This window comes from Tursiops truncatus, chromosome 3, assembly GCF_011762595.2.
Source record: "Tursiops truncatus isolate mTurTru1 chromosome 3, mTurTru1.mat.Y, whole genome shotgun sequence".
NCBI classification, from domain to species: domain Eukaryota; kingdom Metazoa; phylum Chordata; class Mammalia; order Artiodactyla; family Delphinidae; genus Tursiops; species Tursiops truncatus.
This window is the reverse complement of record NC_047036.1, coordinates 91,009,047-91,028,125: the sequence shown is the minus strand read 5'-3', so window position 1 is coordinate 91,028,125 and position 19,079 is coordinate 91,009,047. Positions and strand designations below refer to the sequence as shown.

General features: G+C 44.2%; 1 protein-coding gene across 3 annotated transcripts in view; it reads right to left on the bottom strand.

Annotated features, from left to right (window-relative positions):
- Positions 1-19,079, bottom strand: part of MCC (MCC regulator of WNT signaling pathway) — a 426,733-nt gene that overhangs the window by 267,658 nt on the left and 139,996 nt on the right. Inside the window, exon 1 of one of the 3 annotated variants that reach the window (XM_019940818.3) lies at positions 2,077-2,647. The exons of 1 other annotated variant lie outside the window; for it this stretch is intronic. In XM_019940818.3, coding sequence (XP_019796377.1) covers positions 2,077-2,133 — 57 coding nt within the window. In that variant the 5' untranslated portion in view covers positions 2,134-2,647. Of the gene's footprint in view, positions 1-1,691; positions 1,737-2,076; positions 2,648-19,079 lie in introns of those variants that run through there. One more of the 3 variants, XM_073802387.1, reaches the window with a different exon arrangement.

The following is a 19,079-nucleotide window of genomic DNA, read 5'->3' as shown; positions in this document are numbered from 1 at the left end:
TTTGCTTACAAATTCTCTTTACATATACCCTCATTGAAAATATGTAAAAAACTAAAAATAACTATCCTTACACTCCACTGCAATTACTCAATCTGCAGCGAAACTCAGGACCCGGAGGATGGAGTGGCAACTAAATCACTGAACCTAGAAAGAAGGCTGGAAAGAGGGCAAGAGGCAGAAAATGTGGTGAAGGACACGGTTGGGGCAGAAACTTGTTTACTTTCTTAGGGACAAAACTAAGTCCTATAATGCTCTAAGTACTACAGCTCCAACTAAAGCAGGGGCCACAAAACACCCTCAGCTCTTTCACCTGGCCACAAGTTTCCAAGGAACACTTAAGGAGTGGATAAAACCAGGCAAAGAATGGAGAGTGTTAGTTCCCACCTGAGTTTCACAGATACTCTCAGCTAATCTAATGCACCCGCTGACCGTGCCAGGGCTCTTCAAGTCGATCCTGGCCTCCTCTCTCTCTCTTCAGCCTTCTAGCCACCTTCATCCTAAATCTGTGATTCATTTTTGAGCAAAGGTACCTGAATAGCACACTTCAGGTGACAGAGTTAAAGCTGTGAAGGACCTGGCAGAGACTCTGCAGGATACGTGCCTTTAGTTTCTTATTCTTAAACGTCCTTAGAAATCAAAGGCTTCTCCTAACAGTGTTATTAATGGAGTAGGGTCGTGGGTTCTGTTTTAGATCTGAAACCTCTCCCTGCATGTAAAATTGGCAAAATTCACTTAGGTCTCTGAGCCTCTTCCCCCACCTCCTGTTTTTAAGTGAAGCCCTCACTCTCAGCATCTCCCCAGCTTTCTACATCACAGGGGAAGCCACAGGGATTAGGAAATGCCTCTACCTCATCTGGCCAACATCTCAAAAATGCCATCTCAAACTGGAGCAGGGAAGGCGCAGCACCAAGACACTTAGAGCACCAGGCAGGGGCTGACTGTATTCACTGCTGGATACCAGCCACAGACCTGCTCGGATTTCCCCCATCTACACCCCCCTCGCTTCCCCAGCACCAGCCCTCACCCCTCAAAGAGGGCTCCATCCTTTCCTTTTCCCTTCACTGTCGGTCATCTGACATCACCTCTATCTGCCTTCTGCCATCTTTATACGGTGCCTTTTCTCTCTTCAGCCATACTCGAGAAGCACAGACCACGTCGGCCCATGAATGACTCAGTGATGATGCTAAGAGGAAAACCCCCAGCCACCAAGCCTCCTGCTGCAGACAGATTTCCTCCTCTTCAGAGCATCGTTCTGTGGGTTTCCCATCACACTTTTCAGGTATTCAAAGCCTGCGGGGTGGGGTGGGGTGGTGGGGAGAATGTGCCAGAGGCATCCCTACGGTCATTAAAAAAGGTGGCCTCCAGCATCTGACCACTCATATACTTGCATACCGTTTGATGTCGCTTTAATCTCAAAGCTGGTCTCCAGCACTCAAGTGGATTTGCTACTTGTGAGAGCCAGGAACTGCAAGTGCGCTTGCCTCAAAGACTCGGGAGTCCAGTCCCGGGCAGGAAATAAAGTTCTAAGCCGCTTTGATGTGTTTCCTCTCCACTCTCCTCCCCAACGCGGGTCATTCGTCTCAGCCAAGGAAAAGACCACCTTACATGAACGGAACCAAACGCATCACACGTGGGAGCCTCCGGCCGACTCAGTACTCCGATGAGCTCCCCGGCCCCACCAATTTACTCACCATCAGATTAAGCTCAGCTGGGATCCCCATGTATTTTGCCGACTACGAAAGCTTATGTGGTACATACATTGGAGGAAGGGGGGTGGGAATGGACAGGGCACCCAGACCACGGAGAGTAAAACGCCTTGGCGACGCGGGGAGAGCTTGTTTCTTTTTTAAGCCACTCGTCTCAGACTGAAATATCAAGCCAGTTCAGGTCATTTCCTGAGTAGCACAACAAGTTAAAACAAGATCCAGAAAATCTATTTATCTTTAATTGTGCCGCCTCCAGACTGGGAGCGCGAAGCGGGTGGCGTGTAGAAAAGTGGGAGACGGGGAGGGAGGGGGATTTGTCGCAAAGCAAATGCCTAAGAAACCAGAGCTCCCGACCTCAGCTGCTTCTTACCTCACTCAGCTCGGCCGAGTTGTCGTTTCCATATTTCACGGCAACTCCAGAATTCATGACTGCACTTTTCAGAGCCGAGCTCCTCCTCCTCCAGGTCTCGGCGCTTACGAGTTGGGTTTAGCAGGCTGGATATCCACTGCTTGGTCCCCTCTGGCACATTTTAGTCTAGACAGCCATTTTCACCCAGGACAGTGGTGAAGCCCACACGAAGGATGCAGGCACTCCGAAAAGGAACAGAGCCGGCTCTCGTTTCACGGACGAGCCATTGCTGCAGAAGGCTGGGCGGCGAGGCGCGCTCGCAGCGGCCGGGCCGGCGCGGGGACCCGAGGCAGTGCCACGCTCAGCGCCGCCTCGCGTCTCCTATGGTGCCTCGCCGCCCCCCATGACCAGGCTGGAGGGCAACCCCGGCAGGATCCGGCCTCCCTGGAGGGCTTCCCGAAGAAACCAGGGCGGCGGGAGGAGGAAAATCCGCGTCTCGGGTTCCGGGGAGGGAAAGCAAGCTAAGAGAGCGCCGGAGCGCGGCTGCACTTCACGCTGAAGTTTCCCGTTTGAATCCTCGGGAGTTGTAAGTGCTCTGATTGAATACAGCTGTCTAGCTGCTGGCTACGGGGTGAGCGGAGGAGGCGGGGCCAGAAAGAGAAAAGGCGGGGGGAGGGGGGGAGGAGGCCGAGCAGAGGAGACCTCGCCGGGAGAGCAGGCATCCTTCCAGCTCCCTGCGATAGTAATTACAGGACCCAGGTCCAGGAGGAGAGAAGAAACAGGAAAAGCCACCTGAGTAATTGTGCAGAAAAATTAAAAAACAAAACCAAAAAAACTTCCCTCCTAGTAGCCACTTTCCATAATTTAAGAAGGTCAAGACAAATCTGAACACTGTACATCAGGCAGCGCTGTGCACTTCTCATGGTACATTAAGATTTTACAAGATTGTGGGGCGGTCATTTTCCCTGATCAGTCTAAAGTCGACACTGAGGGTGTAAATTCACCGTCAAACTCCCCCCCACCCACACCCCGGTAGATTACAATTTCTGCATGTTCTTAATAAAGATTAAGATGCTCCAACACATGAAAGACAGGCCCAAATTTCCCATCCCTCTCAAACTCAAGAGGCTGTTAAATTCAGTGGACTCCTGGAATCAGAGCTCCCCTGCAGCCTTGAGTTTCCCTGAGGTAAAAACATCCCTCTGGGGCTTCCCTGGTGGCACAGTGGTTGAGAGTCCGCCTGCCGATGCAGGGAACACGGGTTCGTGCCCCAGTCCGGAAAGCCCATGAGCCATGGCCACTGAGCCTGCGCGTCCGGAACCTGTGCTCCGCAACGGGAGAGGCCACAACAGTGAGAGGCCCGCGTACCGCAAAAACAAACAAACAAAAAAACATCCCTCTGTGTGTGGCAGGGTGGGAGGAAAGAGCGAGAATTTTTCCCTCCATAAAGGTTAAAGTCCCACTGAACTTGAGATGCACTGAAAAATCTTCTGATCCTTTAACAGTAGGTCTGCAGGATTGCTTTAAAAGCCTCATCAGTCACTTTCTACACAATGGGAACAAAATGTCTCCATCCCCAGAGACAGACCTTGGCACTTCCTGAAGCCTTCTATGAAAAAGCCATTAATTTCCAAGGCTGCTTTTTTTTTTTTTAATGAAGTAGGATATTTATTTTGCTCTTTAAGAAGAAGGAAAAAGCTTGACCGTTTGCATAGATCTTACTCGTATGCCTTCCTGCTGAGTTCATTCATTGCCTGATGAAGGCTCTACTGGGATGAGGAAGAGTTGGCAGCTTTTTTGGAGCACCAGTCCCAAGTTCTGGGGCACTGCCAGACTCGAGCACATTAGGAGAAGCTCTTCAGCATGGGGAGGGTTTGGGAAGCCACATTATTTTACTTATTGAATTCATTAAAAACTGTTGAGAACTGTGTGCTTGAAGATGGGAGATGGTGGTGAAAGAATATAAAAATATAAAGAAGACTGAAACATCAACCCTGCCCATAAGGTGTTTATAGTCTCATATAAACAGAAATGACTATTCTAAATATAAATGGATACTTGCCATAAAAGCAGAACAAATTAAGACCTACAGCAGTTCAGAGGTGGGAAATAGGATTTTGGCTGGGTTGGGTGGGAGGAGAAGACTGTGAAGGACTCTTAGAAGAGGCAGCATGAGTTGATATTTGAAGAATGGCTGAGCCTAGCAGAGATAGGGAGTGAGGAGAAGGTATCCCATGATGTGGGCCCACGGTGAGAGAAAGTGTGGGTGGAGACTGGAATGTGCAAAGCACGTGTGGGGAATGGGAGATATTCCATTCTGGTCATGGAACCTGGATTAGATAAGTGAGTTGAAGCCAGATCATGGACAGTTTCGAGTGCCAGGCTAAAGAAATGGGCCTTCCGATTGGCAATGGAAAAAAAAAAGCCTCTAAAGGTTTTCAAGCAAAGAAATAATAGGATCAGAGCTGTGCTTTCTTAGACATTCCAGTGGATTTGTATCACATTCATGAGTTACTAACATGAAGTCGAGTAGACTAGTGTTGAGTGTGATTCTGGTGTTTAAAGAAACATATTTTTCATACTAGATGGCCCTTAAAAACCAAGCAGATGACTTCATCTGGTGTTCAACCAAAAGAAAAGTGATCTGTTCCAAGAGTGGAGGAAAAATTGGCAGCACTGAACTTATTAAGAAGGAATATGTCTGCAGATTCTACTTTATGGACAGTGTAAGGCATTTTCAAGAGCAGTGTTGATTATATGAGATTTTCTTAAACAATGACATTAATACTTAGTCCCCACATAAGCTGGAACTCCACTACAATCTGGCATCTAAATGTGGTAAAGTGGAAGTAGGAAATGGACACGCCCATTGGACCATCCCAACAATCCAGCAAGAGGCTAAAAAGGCCTGAATTGAGTTGGGACAATGGAAAAGAACCAGAGGTTCGTTTAAGATGTAAGAGGTTCTAATAGAAAGATAGTAAACAGAGACTGTAGTAGAAAGAGGAGAGCTTAAAAATGACTTGTAAAAAAAAAAAAAATGACTTGTAGATCTAGAACTTGACTGACTGGGGTTTTCAACAATGTTCTCAATAAAAATACGTATTCCAGAGAAGAAATAGGTTAAGGAGGAAACTACATTTGGGATACCGTATGTTTGAAGCGACATCTTTGTAAGTTTGAGGTGGCATATTCAAGTGGAAATGTTTAGAAGGAAGCTTGAAATGGAGCTCTAGAGGTAAGTCAAGGTTGTTATGGAGATGGAGGTTTGGGGTAACTCCTATTAGAATTATAAATAAAATCATGGAAACAGGTAAGGTTGCCAAAGAAGATAGGACAGAGAAGTGCTCTGAGGACATTATCTTAAGGAACATCTTTTTCATGGAGGGAAAAGAATAAAAGAAGAAATGGTAAGGGGGATTCCCTGGTGGTGCAGTGGTTGAGAATCTGCCTGCTAATGCAGGGGACACGGGTTCGAGCCCTGGTCTGGGAGGATCCCACATGCCGCGGAGCAACTAGGCCCATGAGCCACAACTACTGAGCCTGCACGTCTGGAGCCTGTGCTCCGCAACAAGAGAGGCCGCGACAGTGAGAGGCCCACGCACTGCTATGAAGAGTGGCCCCCGCTTGCCACAACTAGAGAAAGCCCTCGCACAGAAACGAAGACCAACACAGCAAAAATAAATAAATTAATTAATAAACTCCCACCCCCAACATCTTCAAAAAAAAAAAAAAGAAATGGTAGGAAAGGCCAGTTAAAGAAACAGGAAGGTAACCAGGGGGACTCTGAGTCTGGGAGCCTAAGGGAGATGTCAAGACAGAAGGGAAAGCATCGATATTACATGCTATAGAGGGGGGAGAAGCCTGAAGACTGATAAAAGAGCACCTCTAAGACATTAATGTCCTTCAAAGATAAATCTCTACACAAGGAATGAAGAGGAACTAGGAGTAGTAACCATGTACCACTCTTTCCATAAATTTGATGGTGACTGCAAATTGAGAGATGGGAGAGTTTCTTCAGGTAGGTAAGCAATGTTGAGTAGAGGGTAGAATGACAATATTTGTAGTCTGGGGCTAAAGGAAAACCTGAGGATACAGAGGAAAGGAAGATGGAGCAAAGTTCTTGAAAAAGGAGGGAAGGAAAGGGCCAATGACAAAAATAATGAGCTTAGCTTTGGAGTAGGCTTGGAGAGGAGGAGAATTCAGATACTCCTTCCAAGGAGGCCAGAAATAGTTGGGAGAGCTGGAGAATTTATAGACTAGTAAAGAGAAGACTTCAGAGATACACGGTAACTAACAGCATTTGTTTGAAGAGCCATCCAACTTCCTCTGTGTGATTGTGGAGGGGTAATGAAGACTAATGAGAACTTAGCATCAAATTTTAACTTAATAACAGGAAGACCACAGAACTATCTGTCAGTGCAAGGAGAACAGAGTAGTTGTGATCCCCTCCCCTGAAATTGTTCAAGCAGAGGATCAAGGCTGGCGGGACACACTGAAAGCCAGTGGTATAGAGAGTAGAGCTTCATGCAATCAGGGAGAGTCCAAATCAGTTTTCTTCCAATCTAAGATTCCACGAAACGAAGATTTTTTTTTTTTTGCATAGTTTAAATGTTTTGTGGTTTTTTCCCACCTCTTAGTTAGTTAGGAATCAGGCTGGGAATATCTACTATCAAGAAAGCTAAGATATTGTGGTAGACAAGAATGAAACTGGGTCAATGTCCTAAGTACGTTAGGAATGCAAGAAGTCCCTCAACGTGTCACGTCAGCACACCAAAGGAGAATGAAAACCCACGTGCATTTCCAATATAATGAGAAAGAGGTTGCAAGATTAGTGCTCACTGTAGTTTACCAAGTATATAACTGCATGCCTGCAAATCCTTTCATACTGTGGCTGCCTCAGCATGACCCCTCTAGAAGAGCTTCTCCAAGTTCTGCTTCAGCAGAGTGCAAGCCCCTCTCCACAGAGGTGTGGACAGGGAGTGGCAGGGGAATTTATCAAGATGTGGGAGCAGGTCGGGTGAAGGAGGAAAACCTGTCTTCCAATTGGGCAATGACCTGGGTTCCCCTTATTTCTGGCCTTGTCTTCCCAAGAGGCTAATCCCTTCGCATCTGGTTTCTGGGAGAAGAAGAGGAGGCAGCGGTAGTTCCAGGAGCATTTCTGGGAAAGCAGAAGTTGCAGTTTGCATGAGTGGATGGGTCTGTGCACCGATCACATGCTGTAGCGCACTGGCATTGCCTTTCTGCTGTCAGGGGCAGGCTGGCCCCTCTATGTATGGCTGCTGACCTCAGTGAATTTCTACACAGTAGCGATTCTATTCCAGGTCTTCTCTGTACCCTACATTGGTAATGAACATCAGATTCACTGAAGTAATCTTGGGTAAAAGTCTTGAACCTCCGGCATTAAGGAAATTGAACTTTGGGGCTGGCTGACCTAAGCCCTCGTCTCCACCCCTAGGGGGTCCAAACCAGCCTTGCCCATCGCATGAGTCCACTGTGCTGAGTCACACTGTCCTCCTCCAGCCCACACAAGGAAACAAACTCCAAAATTGCCCCCTTCCCCCTTGACTCTCTTAAGCTAAACCCAACTTAGATACCTCAGATTTTAGGAAGAAAGCAGCCTGGTTAAGCTACTTCACACGAAGGTGAAAAATACTCATAATCTTCTCAACCAAGCCCAAAGTATTTGCATTGTAAAGGAGGATGCTTTGAAATAGTGTGAAATTGGTGGGATTTCCTGAAGAAAAAAGTGACTTTTCAGAGGAAAGGGGGATTTCAGAACCCCGTGGAGATGCAGGAAGTCCCAATCCTCTGAGTCCCTGACAGTCATAAAAGTCAGGGAGCCCTCAAAGTATACACTCAAAAGAATTTCCTGCCCTAAATCTATAAGCCCACCCCCGTAAGTCCAGAAATGCTCTCCGTAACCCAACTCCCGTGGCCGTCTGTTCAGGCACCAAGCCAGGTGCGGAAAGCCAGGACTGAGTCCCTGGCTGTGAGCCACCAGCCAGCCTCAGTGGCCTATCAGACATCATTTGCTCCAGGTGCCACAACATAAAGCATTCAGGAAGCACTGCAGTAGATGAGCTTGGCCTTGGTCTCTGTGTCCTCAGAGAACAATGTTAAAAACAATCATCTAGCCCGTCCCTGTGTTCCACTTATATTGGTGAGGATGTGCAGCAAGTGTGTGGTGTTGATTCAAAAAAGAAAAGCACCCACTGTGTGCCAGACATTGTGCTGTGCCTTGGGATTCAGTGGTGTATGGGACAGGAAAAAGCCTTGCTCTTACAAAGCTAGCATTCTTGGTGGAAAATGATTAATAAACAAATAAAGAAGATAGCTATAGTTTGTGATGGATGCTATAAAGGAATTAAACAGGAGCTACAATGGAGGGAGAGCAGGCCCCTTAAATGAAGCAGTCAGAGAAGGCCTTGATGAGATGACATTTCAGCATGAAGGTCAAGAAGGAGCCCACTAGGCAGAAAGTGGGGGAAGATGGCCAGGCAGAAGGATGAGCAAGTGCAAAAATCCTGGGGCAGAAAAGGGCTTGACCTTTTCCCATAAACTTCAAGTTTTTAATTTAATTTAAATTTCAACAAAAAAGTAGACACTATGATGGAACATGACGAAAAAATGATGGAGGAGCCCATGCAGTGTGTGTGTTGGCCATAGATTTCATTCTGTGTGCATAAAGATGCCACAGGAAGACTTTAAGCAGGGCAGAGATGTGATCCAATTTATGTTTTTAAAAAGTAAAATCTAGGGACTTTCCTGGTGGTCCAGTGATTAAGACTTCACCTTCCAGTACAGGGGGTGTGGGTTCCATCCCCGGTTGGGGAGTTAAGATCCCACATGCATTGTGGCCAAAAAACCAAAACGGGCTTCCCTGGTGGCGCAGTGGTTGAGGTCCGCCTGCCGATGCAGGGGACGTGGGTTCGTGCCCCGGTCCAGGAGGATCCCACGTGCCGCGGAGCAGCTGGGCCTGTGAGCCATGGCCGCTGGGCCTGCGCGTCCGGAGCCGGTGCTCTGCGGCGGGAGAGGCCACAGCGGTGAGAGGCCTGCGTACCTCAAAAAAAAAAAAAAAAAAAAAATCCAACAGCAGCAATTTTGTAACAAATTCAATAGAAGACTTTAAAAATGGTCCACGTCAAAAAACAAATCTTTAAAAAAAAGGTAAATCTATTCCTATACAAACTTTACCACTAGGTAACCTAAAAAAGTAGACAAAAGAAAGTTCCTCATTTACATGAGTATTCCTGCAAATAAACGAAGAATTGATAAAATTAGAATATCCCTATTTTGCAACCTCTAATGAATTAATAGATTTAGGCATAAAGCACAATGGCTACTAACATCACAAAAAGACATGCAATTAAACACATGACTTCTGATGGAAGAATACAATACCACCTATGAAGCCATCTTAGCAGTTTTTGACATTAAGGAACATGTTATGTTAGCCACAGAGATGCAATCAGCAAAATCTAGACTATAACTCTACAGGGCAAACAATCTGGTTTTGTAAACATGTAAATTGAAAGGGGGAGAAAAAAAGCACGTGAAGGAGTGAGATATCAATGGAAGGAGAACCCCAGAGACATATCAACCAGTTGCAGTATGTGCTCCTTATTGGGATCTTGATTCAAATAACCTGACTGTAAAAAATTATACTTTATGAGACATTCAGAAATATATTTTTTGAATATTTGATGCTATTTTAAATTATTAATATTTAAGGATATGTTAATGGCCTTGTGCTTATTTATAGATATATATTGAAATATTTAGGGGTGAAATGATACGATGTCTGGGATTTGTGTCAAAATCCTAGAGGAGTCAAGGAAATCAATGGGGTTTTCAATGAAACAGACTGCCATGAATTGATAACCGCTAAAGCTGGGTGACAGGTGTAGCTCGTGCTACTCTCTGTCCACTTGTGTATGTTTGAGAATCTTCATAATAAAAAGCCAAAAAAGGACAATTTTACCTTTATGTAAAGAATGGGTTGTAGCATCATAAATGTAGTAGAGCAAGGAAACTTGTTAAAAGCTATTATAGTTGTAAGAAGATGCCTGTGGCTTGAAACTCGGTAAAATCAATAAAGACGGTAAGAAATGGATGAACTTGAGATATATGATTTAGGTAAAACTGACACCAACTTGGTGAATAATTGGATGTAGGTAATGAGACAGAGAGAGGAATCAGGATGACCATCAATTTGGGGGTTAAACAATTGGGTGTGGGGAAGGACTGGGTTTGGGGGGATCAATGCTTCCACTTTAGACACATTAAGTTGGAGATTCCTATTTGACATTTAAGAGGATGCCAACAGTAGTTGGATAAATGAGTTTGGGGTTCAGGGGAGAGTCAGGCTAGACAAATGGATTTGGAAGTCATCAGCATATAGACTATAGTGGATGTTGAAAGCCACAAGAACACATAAGGTCACCTAGGGAGAGAGTGAGTAAAAAGATGCAGTCCCAGGACTTATCATTGAGATGCTCCAATATTTCCTGAGGATAGAGGAAGAGAATCCAGCAAGGAAGATCAAGAAAAAGTAACCAGTGACAAAGAGCAAAACTGAAGATATGACATCATAGATACCAAGAGCCCAGTGTGTCAAGGAGAGTTGCCACCTATGTGGAATGCTGCTGAGAGTTCAAGAAAGTGACAACAAAGAAGTGTCCTTTGGTAATGGAGATTACTGGGGACCTTGAGAGGAGCAATTTCATTAAGTGGTGGCGATGGATAGAAGCTAGATTAGTGTGGATTGAATAGTGACTAGGGAGTGAAAAAGTTGAAAGAGTACATGGAGGTAACTTTTGAGAAGCATGTTGCCCAAAGCCTTACTACTACTGAACAATCTGATGAGACTTTGAACCAGTCCTAACTTCCACTTCTGAACTTTTCTCCCTTTACTATGCCCCTTCAGTCAAGTTATCTTGGAATCCCTTGGCCGGGATTAGAGACTCTGAGCTGTTAGCACAGTGGACCCCTCCCTAGAGTGATAACTGTTCCATCATGCTGGGTCTTCACCTTACTGTTTATGAAATCAGCTATATCACTTTTAGACCCAATGACTTACTGCTGTGAAATAGATGGACTGCAGTAGATAATCTGTGTTTGAAATTTGCTAAGAAAAACCCACACACTTATGGTCAATTAATCTTCGACAAAGTAGCCAAGAATATACAATGGGAAAAAGACAGTCTCTTCAGCAAGTGGTGTTGGGAAAGTTGGAGAGCCGCATGTAAATCAATGAAGTTAGAACACACCCTCACACCGTACACAAAAATAAACTCAAAATGGCTTAAACATAAGACATGACACCATAAAAGTCCTAGAAGAGATCATAGGCAAAACATTTTCTGACATAAATCGTACCAAAGTTTAGGTCAGTCTCCCCAGGCAATAGAAATAAAAACAAAAATAAACAAATGGGACCTAATCAAACTTATAAGCTTTTGTACAGCAAAGGAAACAATAAACAAAATGAAAAGATAACCTACAGTCTGGGAGAAAATATTTGCAAACAATACAACTGACAAGGGCTTAATTTCCCAAATATACAAACAGCTTTTCAACTCAATAAAACAAACAACCCAATCAAAAATTGGGCAGAAAACTTAAATAGATATTTCTCCGCAGAAGACATACAGATGGCCAATGGGCACATGAAAAGATGCTCAACATTGCTAATTATTAGAGAAATGCAAATCAAAACTACAGTGGGTATCACCTCACACCAGTCAGAATGGCCATCATTAAAAAGTCTACAAATAACAAATGCTGAAGAGGGTGTAGAGAAAAGGGAACCCTCTTGCACTGTTGGTGGGAATGTAAATTGATACAGCCACTATGGAGAACAGTATGGAGGTTCCTCAAAAAACTAAAAATAGAATTACCATATAATCCAGCAATCCCACTTCTGGGCATATATCTAGACAAAACTATAATTCAAAAAGATACATGCACCCCTATGTTCATAGCAGCACTATTCACAATAGCCAAAACATGGAAACAACCTAAATGTCCATTGACAGGTGGATGGATAAAGAAGATATGGTACATACATACAATGGAATACTACTCAGCCATAAGAAAGAATGAAATAATGCCATTAGCAGCAACATGGATAGAACTAGAGATTATCATATTAAATGAAGTAAGTCAGAAAGACGAAGACAAGTACCATATGATATCACTTACATGTGGAATCTAAAATATGACACAAATGAACATATGTGAAAAACAGAAACAGATTCACAGACATAGAGAACAGACTTGTAGTTGCCAAAGGGGAGGGGAGGTGGGGGATGGATGGAGTGGGAGTTTGGGATTAGCAGATGCAAACTATTATATATAGAACAGATAAACAACAAGGTCCTACTGTATAGCACAGGGAAGTATATTCAATATCATCCTGTGATAAACCGTCACGGAAAAGAACATAAAAAGGAATGTATATATATATATGTATAACTGAGTCACTTTGCTGTACAGCAGAAATTAACACAACATTGTAAATCAACTATACTTCAATTAAAAAAAAACAAAAAAATTTGCTAAGAAAGGAAATACTTGAAAACTATTTCCAGATTAACCCTCACACACAGAACAAACAAAGATCCAGCCTTCTCAACTGCAAATATAACTCATGCACAGAAAGCACCCCTGTGGTGTGTGTCGTCTCATTAATTACATTTACGGACTGTCTCACACCCACCTAGGCATTCTACTAACCTAGAATCATTTGGCATCAAGATCCCTGACGTCATCAGTGGAGAATTCCTAGTTGAGATTCACAACCACATGCACTCATCATGTGATGCTTCAAAAACTTCTTCGCCGTCTGATAAGATGTTTTGGAGTCCACAACTTAGTGTCTGTGTCATCTTGCCTTAAATGTTCAGAATATTAAAAAAAATCTTTACTTATTTGTTAAGTTTCTCTAAACTATATCAAATTCTCTATGGAAAGGAAAAATAATCAGGGGAGATTAGGGATTTGGAAATCCAAGGAAGTAAATAAAAAGCCTTAAATCCTCCCAGGAGTACTTGCATATGGCCAGTCAGTCTCCTGGAGAGGAAAAAGAAAAAGAGATGCATGAAAATAGATGTAGTAAAATTTGGAGAAGTTGCTTAAATTAAATGAATTCCAAATGCCTGCCACTGTTATTTCTGGAGCTCTTTGGGAGGCTAAAACAACATCATTCCATTTCTCTTTTAGCTAGAATATGTTGCAGCAGCTGCCCAGAAGGGGCAAAGAGAGAATTAATATAATATAATGTCTCACAGACCTAATGACAAAGGAGGCAGTTCGCCTGGCATCATACCAAGCTGACAGATGAAGACGGAAGATCTGAGAGACAGGCTGGGGAAAGCCATCATCCTGGACTTGGAGTCCACTAAGCACCACTGGCTGGACGCTCTGGTAGAGGTTTCCTATAGGGACACTCTGAGCCATGAGGAACAGGCTCTGCCTGTCTTGACAAGTCACCTTCCCTCTCCCAGCCATCCTCAATTGTTCTGCACAAGTGCCATGTGAGCTCAAACTTTCCCTTCAGAGCAAATGCTCTTTAATTGGCATGTCCAGCCACGATCCTTACTTGTGCTCCAGTTCATGTTTTTTCATGTGACTACCAGACACTTTTAAGTCTTGTCATCACTGTAAAGGATGTCTAAAACTAAACTTGTCATGTTCCACCAAAACCCAGGTTAAATTTCAGCTTGCACATTTCTGTAAATAGAATCACAGTTTCCAGTCAAATAAGTCTGGAGTCATTTTCAATTCCCTTCTCCTTCATCTCCTCTTCCAGGCATTTAGCCCTTTCTCCACTTGCTCTCCACTTTTCCTGATAGCAGCATCTTCCAGGCCTTATATATATATATTTTTTTTTTTGGCCACGCCGTGCAACTTGCAGGATCTTAATTCCCCAACCAGGGATTGAACCCAGGCCCAGGCAGTGAAAGCACCGAGTCCTTACCACCGGAGAATTCCCAGGCGTTGTCTTTTTATACATTGCTAACTGCACTTAATGATATGACTCAACTCCAAGTCATTCTGCATACTCTAGCCCAGCTATTTTTCTCCAAAATACAGCTTTCTTTCATGTCATTGTACAAGTAAATCTTTTTAAAGATATTTTATAAGCTTTATTGAAACACAATTCATATACCATAAAATTCACCTTTTGACACGTACAATTCTGTGGTTTTTAGTAATATTCACAGAGTTGGGCAACCATCACCACTATCTACTTTAGAACATTTTCATCACCCCTCCCCCAAAGAAATCTACAGTCTTTAGTCATCATTCTCCATTTATCCCAACCACCAATTTACTTTGTGTCTGTATGGATTTGCCCATTCTGGACAATTCATACAAATAAAATAAGACACTATGTCGCACCTTATATCTGTCTTCTTTCACTTAGCATAATAATTTTCAAGGTTCAACCATACTGTAGTATGTATCAGTATTTCATTCCTTTTTATTGCCAAATAATATTCCATTGTATGGTTATACCACATTTTGTTTATCCATTCATCAGTGGATGGATATTTGTTTCCATTTTTTTTGGCTATTATGAATAACGTAGCCCTGAACACCTGTGAGCAGGTCTTTATATACATATGTTGTCAGTTCTCTTGGGTATATGCCTAGGGATGGAACTGCTTGGTAATTTGGTGACTCTCTGTTTAACATTTTGAGGAACTACCAAATTGTTTCCTAAATGGCTGCACCATTTCACATTCCCACCCACAATACATGTAGGTTTCAATTTCTCTACAATCCTTGCCTACACTTATTGTCTGTGTTTTGATCCTTCTCTTCTCCAAAATCCTTCAGCATTTCTGGCCTTGATGGCTCCATTAAAGGCTAAGCTGTATGATGGTGAACTCAATTAAGTAAAGGGAAAACCAGGACTCATATGGCTGTGTCAGTATTAGGAAATGGAAACAATTCTGTTCCAGTTGGTAGATAACCACTGCCCCAAAACCAGAGAATGCCCACTCCCTGACCACTTGCTGCCCAGGCTGCCCCATTCCTACCTCTAAAAACCCTCAGACCTTTCCACAGTTTAGCAGCCATAGGACTAACACTTGGCACAATCAAGGGCTCTAGAACCTTTCTGCATTGCTATGGCTGGTCCCCGTTGTCAGGTATTTTGAATATCACCCCCGGAGAAAAGAGGTCATATTTCTTAAATGAAGACAGAATCAAAGAATAAAGTTATTATAGATACCCAATTACATGGTTCCATTAAACAATTATCATACTCTTAAAGGATTTCCTAACAGCATTTGAATCAGTATTCCCCAACCCCTTTACCACTCTCTGAATATGAAACCCACTAAATGTTCCACAGTCTTGACAATGCCAATCTCCCTTTCCAACACAAGTCCCTTCCTGCTTGTGTTTCATTCCTGATCTTTTTAAGATTTCATGTTCCAGAGCTAACCAAAATATCTGACTTATTTTCCCAGTTATTAGGAACACACCTCTTTGAATCATCATCAGACTCCTCTTGGCCCTTCAGAGCCTGTTCTGTGGAATTCTATGATGTGAGAAGGTGTGCAAAGACCACTGTCCACACTAATGAAAACTACCCTTATTTTTCCCTCACAGCCAAAATATTAAGATTTTTACCCCTTTCTTCACACAGCTGATGTTTAACTCGTTTCATTTCAAATTATTTTTCACACACCATTATCTGGCACCAATGATAGAGAGGGAAATGAATCTCACGGGACATGAAAGCTAACCCTAAGATGCAAACACTTGTTATTTGGAGGAATTTGGAAATCAGAAGAGCAAGAAATGGATAACAATTTTAAACTAATTTCTTTTACTTTTCTTAAGGCAGGAATCTACTTCAAAGGTGAACATTCCTCTAGAGTCTTGAGACAGTGGCATCAAATTAATGCCTTTTCATATTCAAGAAATATTTAGTTATCAGCTACAACATTCACGCATCTTGCTAGGTACTAGCAAGATAAGGGTGAAGAAAAACAGATGCCATCAGTGCCCTCAGTTGATCCTAGAGTCACGTTGTGGTAGAACACAAAGATGGCCCCATCTTCACAACTCCTTGGAAACATGTCTTTGCCTGCAACTTTGCAGTGCCCTCCCACTCTGATTCTAGATTTGTCCATGTGACTCAACTTGGGCCACTAGAATAGGCCAGAAGTAATGGTGTGCCTGTGCCACCTCAAGAGGTCATTTGTGTCTCCTCTTGAGCATCTGCCACTAACAGGTGATCCCTGAGGCAGCCTTCTGGAGGATGACAGACATGTGAACTGTTGTCCCAGTCACCCAAACTGAGGCTTAGATCAGCAGTCAGCCAGCTGATCCCCAGATATTTGAGCTAGCCCGGCCTCTACAGCCAAGAGCAACAGTTGCCCTGCCAACCTGCAGCTGACCCCAGATACACGAGCAATAAACACTTACTGTCGAGTGCCAATGAGATTTTGTGGTATTTCATTACACAGCATTATGTGGCAACAGATAACTGATATATCACTTAATCATAAAAATGAACATAAGGGACTTCCCTGGTGGTCCAGTGGTAAAGAATCCACCTTTCAATGCAGGGGACGAGGGTTCAATCCCTGGTTGGGGGACTAAGATCCCATATGCTGTGGGGGCAACTAAGCCTGCGTGCCACAACTACTGAGCCCACGCACCTCAACTAGAGAGCCTGCGTGCCTCAAACTACAGAGCCCATGCGCTCTGGAGCCCACGCGCCATAACTAGAGAGAGAAAACCTGAGGGCCGCAACTAGATAGAAGCCTGTGCGCCACAACGAAGAGCCGGCATGCTGCAACTAAGAGCCAGCACAGCCTAAATAAATAAATAAATAATTTAAAAAATGAACATAAACTCACAAGTTGCAGTATGTGCTCTTGAGGCAGGAGATAGATGGGCCCCAGGCTGAGCAGCTGGAGTTTGTCCCCTGTGGACAGATACTCCAAGAAGAGGAAGAGGAGCTGAGCCCTACCCAGATAAGAGACCACATGTTTCTCATTCTCAAGGTCAAGGAGACCTTCCCAACTACACATGTGCAGAAAGCCTCCTTGGGGGTCAAAAAGGGAATGATGTCAACCTACCCATAGGCCTCTTCACCAGAATCCATCTCGGCTAAGAGATGTGTGCACACACATGGGAGAACTCTGAGATGAACCAAATATGGACTCAGAACCAGGCAAAGCAAGATGACTGGCCAGAGGAAACCCGGAAAAAATGTCCCATATAAGTGATTCAAACTACCACGAGGGCGCGACTCTCTCTCTGAGCCCGCCTGTGTGTCTATCCACCTGTACTCTTTTTCCTCCTATAAACACTTTACTTGTTTCACTACTTGCCGTCATTGTGGGAATTCATTTCTACAAAGCCGAAGGGCCAGGGCTTTGTCACTGGTCACTGGTCTAGTGGCTAGGATTCAGCACTCTCACTGCGGCAGCCTGACATCAATCTCTGGCCGGGAACCAAAATCCTGCTTCAAGCCTCTGCAGGCCAAGGCCACCCGAGATCACTCTGAAGAACATGAATACAGAAATAGGAGAGCACATGAGAGCTAGATCTAGCCTAGACTGGGTGGGGAAGGGAGGTCAAAGAACACTTCTTTAAGAAAGACATGTGTGAGCTAAGATCTAAAGGATGCACAGAAGTTAACTAGGTGAAGAGTGGGGGGAGGAGTTGTTTAGGTCACTGGAGTGGCATGTGCAAAGGCCTTGCAGGGAAGGAGTACAGAATTTAAGTCACTAAGAAGACCAGTGTGACTGGAGCATGGCGATAAAGGGGAGAGTGCAAAGCAATGAGGCCAGAATGATAGGCAGTGACTGGAGCAAGCAGACAGCCTTATAGAACACATGAAGGGTTTGCGACTTGATCCAAACAACAGTGAGAGCTACTGAGTGGTTATAAGATGGCAGTAACAGTGGTTCTTCTCATGTGCTCACCTAGCTGTGGAGTGGGTACAGGGTTTCTCACACAAACACCTTGTAATTTGCCCAATTTTTCAAGCTCACTCTAAAACAAGGATATCATTCATCCAGCCATTTAGTCAATGAATATTTATTAAGAGGCTCCAATTTAGAACGAATATATGATTCAGAGATTAAAGGAGTGAATGAGCCTGCACCGAGCAATCTAATAGGTACTGGAGAGACCCAGAGACAGGTCTCCTGTTCTTGATCTGCTCACGGTCTAGTAAGGGAGGTAGACATGAGAAAAAGACACCCTTTCGAGCCAGAGACATATGAACAATGTGCTTTAGACGTGGAGAGAAGGAGTATCTAATTCTGTGAGGGCCAAATTACACACACTGGAAGTAAGATGAGCTTGAGGAGTTGACAGTTCCAATTCCGAACTGAAAGCACCTGTCATACCTGACACTGATGGCTGAGTGGGTAGCTAGCTGGGCTGACGACAGGCTAGAAAGGGGAAGCAAACAAGGGGGAGAGATCCAGCGTACCTTCCTGTATGGAAGTCCATCTCCAAGTCACAGATCCGTTCAGAATTCAGCTATTTTCTTGGATTCCTATTGTTTTGGGATGTTCTTTGTGCATCCTCTAGTGGAAACCCTAGTATGTGAGAAGATATCTATACTTCAAAATAGATATTTCAGATTCTCTCAAAGCTCGTGAAGAGGCCCATATAAGAATGTTCCCTTTTTTATAAATTTATTTAATTTATTTATTTGGCTGTGTTGGGTCTTCGTTTCTGTGTGAGGGCTTCCTCTAGTTGCGGCGAGCGGGGGCCACTCTTCATCGCGGTGTGCGGGCCTCTCACTGTTGTGGCCTCTCCCGTTGCGGAGCACAAGCTCCGGACGCGCAGGCTCAGCGGCCACGGCTCACGGGCCCAGCCGCTCCGCGGCACGTGGGATCCTCCCGGACCAGGGCACGAACCCGTGTCCCCTGCATCGGCAGGCAGACTCTCAACCACTGGGCCATCCGGGAAGCCCAAGAATGTTTCTTTTTTAGAAAAAAAGGTGAAATAAAATCAAAAGATGGGGCGCGTCC